This window comes from Buceros rhinoceros, unplaced genomic scaffold (assembly GCF_000710305.1).
Source record: "Buceros rhinoceros silvestris isolate BGI_N320 unplaced genomic scaffold, ASM71030v1 scaffold21931, whole genome shotgun sequence".
Classification (NCBI taxonomy): Eukaryota; Metazoa; Chordata; class Aves; order Bucerotiformes; family Bucerotidae; genus Buceros; species Buceros rhinoceros.
Genome location: NW_010392817.1, coordinates 33615 through 38257, shown reverse-complemented (window position 1 = coordinate 38257; position 4643 = coordinate 33615). Strand labels below are relative to the sequence as shown.

The window sequence follows — 4643 nt, the reverse complement described above, 5'->3', positions numbered from 1 at the left end:
GGTACTGTCCTGCCACTCTTATCTTCGGTCTGGTCAGCTTCTACTGCTTCCTCTCTGCGCTTTTCAGCAGCACCTTCAAGGGTTCCTGCTTACCCATGGGCAGGCCCATTGTGCAGCTTAGTGGTGTAGGGGGAGGAACGACCAAGTGCCTCCACCTGCCTGCCAGGAAAGCTTCCTCGGTCAAGAGAATTGCAGGTAAGGGAACTGCATAGGGCGTAACGGGGCAGTGGAGGGTAAATCCGGGGAGGTTTTGTAGCAGAACATTCTTTAAAGGACATTTTTCCCATCCAGCTGTGGAATCCATGATAACCTGACAACATTTTGACCAAGTGGGCCAAGTTCTGAGAGTTAAATGCACTATGGGGGAAATAGGACTGATTCCTTGACAGGAGCTGGGTTTAGCAGAGAGTTTGCTGCTGTCTCGCCATGTCTCATACCCCTGTCTGCTCACCCAGTCCGAGACATGCAAACCCTCCACAGCTTTGTACAGAGAAAGCAGGGCAAGCGCATGGTGCTTGCCCTCTCCACAGGGCTGAAGGTCTTCTGGCCCTGATGAACGTGGCCCAGAACTCCCCTAAATGCCTGATCTCCTCTTGGACGAATGCTAGAAAATGCACTGTCAGAGGAAGTGCTTTGTTCATTGGGAAAAGGAGATGAGAGCACCTCACTAGCTGTTGTGTCTGTGACTTCTAGTCACTCGCTTCTAGTCACTCAGGCGGTTCTGTTCTGTTCACGTGTCCACAGATATCCTGAAGAATGGAGGGACCTGCGGCATCCCCACAGACACCGTGTATGTGCTTGTGGCAGCCTGTAATCGGCCTGATGCTGTGGAGAAAGCGCACCAGTAAGTGTCTGCCTTGCTGCCCCAGTGAGGGCTTCCTTGGCTGGTCTGAAGGAGCCTCTAGGACCTACAGCCGCGCCTGGCTGTGGGACACAGAGAGCAGTGGGACCAGAGCTTAGCCACGGGAACAGCAAGGGGATGACTGTGGGGGAGAGGATCCAAATGAGGAAAGGAGACAGTTGAGCTGGAATTGTCTTCTAGGCAGTTGAAGGCCCCTGGCAGGAGATGGAGCCAGCTAGCTTGGGAGTCACCAGGGGACCTGAAGAACTGGCAAATGGGGCAGGGGTTGTGGTACCCATCTGTAGGAAGTCATTGTCACAACCCAAACCCCTCTTGTGATGAACAACTGCCTCTGGCTGCACTTTGGCAAGCAGCTTTGGCAAGCTTGTTTGTGGGGTTTCCTCAGACCTCAGGCAGTTGGGATCTCTACCCACCACTACCCAAGAGACTAAAATCTTGATAGGGCGTAGACATTCCTGGCTGGGAACAGTCATTAATGTCCCTCCCTGTTGGGTCATCTGTAGAGCAGTCCTGCGTTCACTAGAGACGGGTCACCTGGGGCAGAGCCTACACGCCTTGTCTCAACTCTAGGCCTCACCAACACAATTTCCTTTTCAGCTCCAGGATAAATCCCCCTCTTACTTCCAGGCTTATTTTTCTTGCCTCCTCTCTAGGTCCAAGCGCCAGGCTCAGGATCGCCCCATGTCACTCTGGATTTCTAGCCTAAAGCAGCTGGAACCTGCGAAGCATTTGTTCACTCCACTCCTGTGGGACTTCATGGAGGCTGCCTGGCCGTCTCCTATTAGCTTGGTGGTTCCCAGAGGTGAGGAAACGCTAGTACTTCCGAACTCTCTGGGGAGCTTTAGCTTTGAAACTCCAGCTTTAAGCCCTGCAACGCCACATGCTCCGTGGTGGTATTTCATGGTGGTAAGGCCATGGTGTTTGGGGGGACGCACAACCTTTAGTGCTGTGTGACTTCCTCGTGCAGGCGAATGGGTGGACTTCCTGGGAATGAAGGACTCTGCTAAGTATGTTGGTACCCCTCAGAGCGTTGCCATCCGCATCCCCGACTGCTCCGTCACCACACACCTCATTGACCTGGTGAGTGGATCCAGCACACTCCTGCCAGCAGCACCGGCGACCAGACCTTGCCATTCATGGAGAAGGGGTGGGGTGTGCAGGCAGCTGGTACCTGATTTTATTGCAGAAAAGAGGGTGAAAGGAATAACCACCAGGTCAGAAAGGCAGGAAAGATGCAATTAACAGACACGGGTGGCAAGCATGGGGTTATCTGAGGCCACAATAACTTCAGAAGGGGGCCAGAGGAACTGTGATGCCCTGCACATTCTGCTCATGTCTGGGACAAACACTGTAGGTCTTTGGCCGTTGCTATACCTGCAAAACAAAGTGCTCTTTCGGGCTTAGCACCAGTAAACCCCAGTTCTGTGGGGCATTACTCACTTATACACAGATTTGGTGGGACTGTAGTTGCCTACAAAGTAGGTGTCTCTACCTGGGCAAGTCACACTGAGTTCTCCTCAGAGTCAAGAGACTCAGAAGTGAATTTCAGAGTTCAAGGCATCTGTTTTATACAGCAAAACCTGCTCAGAGCTTTTCCTCCCTCTTTTCTGTCACCAGGTTGGCCCCATCGTGGTCACGTCAGCCAACCCAACGGGAGAGGCAGACACCACGCACCACAACCAGGTGTACGCCAAGCTGGGAGATAAGGTAACTGGGACTCCGTGTCTTTTCAGTCTGGCTGGCCCCAGAAGGTGTGGGGCTGGAGGAACGCAACCGCTTGGTTTCCAGTAGGCAAATCAACAGATGGTATCAGGAAACTGGGACAGCAGCTCATGGACACTCCTTGCATTGGTGTCAGAGTGACACACTGTAAAATACAGAACTTGGTGCAAAACCTGAATTCTTCTGATTTACACAGTATAGATCTGGCTTGGCAGTGGGAGTTTGTTCATCCTCCAACACAGAACGATCAGAGCAACAAAAAAACATTCCTTTGCTTACAAGCAATAGACCCACCAATGCCTGGATGTGCCAGGACTTCAGCTGGCCGTGAGCTGTCAGGACACAGCCCGTTCCCTTCTCGAGCTGGTCTAGGACTGCTGCCAGACCTCCAAAATATCCCTGGCTTTCAGACTTTCCTAAGATCTGGAAGTGCAACAGTCCTGGCCGTTCAGACGACTATCTCATTTCACCGCTAAATCCTGAGTGTGGCAGCTTGTGTGAGGGCAGTTTTAAACAAATCTTCCACCTGCAGCTCCTCCAAAATCTGGTTTTCTACATATTTGCTTTGTGGACAGGGCTTCTCCAGAGCTCCTCAGCTGGTGTGAGCCTGTCTTCGCAGTCCTGCTGACCTGCACCCTGCAGAGCTCAGTCTCTCTTTGCTTTTATTAAATTCATTCATTCCAAAGTCAGCCCTTGGTGACAGTTCAGTGGGGTGGGAAGCAGCAGAGTTGCCTTTGATAATTGTTTTGTGCCACTGAGAGGGGGAAGCTGCCCTCTCTTCTCCCAAGTGCCTGATCTTGGTGAGAACATCTGTTCCTCTTCAGGTGGATGCGGTTCTTTGTGATGGGCCTTCTCCAGAGAACATTGCCTCCACCGTGGTGGACTGCACCAAAATCAACAGTGGAAACATAGGGTTCTTCAGAGTCGGGATTGTCCCCAAGTCTCAGGTAAAATCATCTCGGTTTTTATTTCGGCTCCCTTTCTCCATTGCCATTAGGAGGGTTTCAGCCTGGGGGTTTCCTAGTTCCCTAAGGAGGTGAAGAAATCTGTGATAGCGTGAGGAGTTATCGTAGGGTGATGTGAAAAAGCAGAAAAACAGAGCCCTCTGTTGCCTGTGTCCTGATCCTGCCTTTGGACCACCCCTGCACCTCTCTGTGCGCACCAGAGGTGAGACTGATTCGTTTAGGGAAGAGCTCTGAGATCTATGGTCATGGACCTCTGTGGGGCAGGGACTCCATTTAGACCTGTCCCAGGACCCCCTGAGCAGGCAGAAATGCTTGGTGTAATCCCAGGGCTGAGCTCAGACACGTAGCTGGAAAGAGAACAGGGTGTTGTTTCCATAGCTGGAGAGGAAATCGGTGCTTTCCCCTCACAGTGGTGCTTCCTCACTCCAGGTGCTGCAGATACTGGAGCAGGTGCAGCAGAAACACACGTTGGCTCCTAACAGCCGCCCTGGCACCGCAGAAGGCTGGGCAGAAGGTCCCAGTTACAGCCACACTGTGCGCAACGGGGTGGGCACGTCCACCTCGGGAGAGACAGTGCTGTCCCCCAGTGACGCCCGCAGGACCCACACACGCTTCTGACTGCCGGCAGGTCAGGCAGCTACGTGCTGGCTAGGAAATTGTTTGCTGGACAATGACAAACCGATCAAACAGGGGAATGGGGGAGGTTCCCAGCTGCGGGGGTGAGTGATTCATCTTTCTATGGGTACTGCTAAAATATCCCAGCAGAGCTGGCTGACAAACCACAGAGGTAAAATTGTCACTTACGTAGGCCACCAGCTTTCCCTGGAGACCAGAGATGACTGAAGGAAGCGTGACGTTGGTGACAGGCTGGCCGCAGAGCAGCAGAGCCTTATTCCTTCTGCTGGGAGCTGATTCCTTTGGTTTGAGGCACGAGCAACGTGGAGCGTTTCATACTTACATGTTGGGGGGAAAAACACTGAAACTTGAAGTGGGGGAGGGAGGAGGGGAGATGTGTTCAGGTGCTGTGCTGTGGGTGTTCTGAAACAGGTGAGTCAAGGCACGGCCTCAGGAGCTGGGACTGTCTTCTGACGTGT

At 52.7% G+C, this 4643-nt stretch overlaps 1 protein-coding gene across 1 annotated transcript in view; it reads left to right on the top strand.

Moving 5' to 3' along the window:
• LOC104500921 overlaps nucleotides 1–4167 on the top strand; it is an 8598-nt gene extending 4431 nt beyond the window's left edge. The window contains exons 5-11 of the mRNA XM_010144652.1: nucleotides 4–195; nucleotides 745–844; nucleotides 1516–1664; nucleotides 1830–1942; nucleotides 2480–2569; nucleotides 3409–3531; nucleotides 3979–4167. Coding sequence (XP_010142954.1) covers nucleotides 4–195; nucleotides 745–844; nucleotides 1516–1664; nucleotides 1830–1942; nucleotides 2480–2569; nucleotides 3409–3531; nucleotides 3979–4167 — 956 coding nt within the window. The remainder of the gene's footprint in view (nucleotides 1–3; nucleotides 196–744; nucleotides 845–1515; nucleotides 1665–1829; nucleotides 1943–2479; nucleotides 2570–3408; nucleotides 3532–3978) is intronic.
• Nucleotides 4168–4643: the final 476 nt, after the last annotated feature.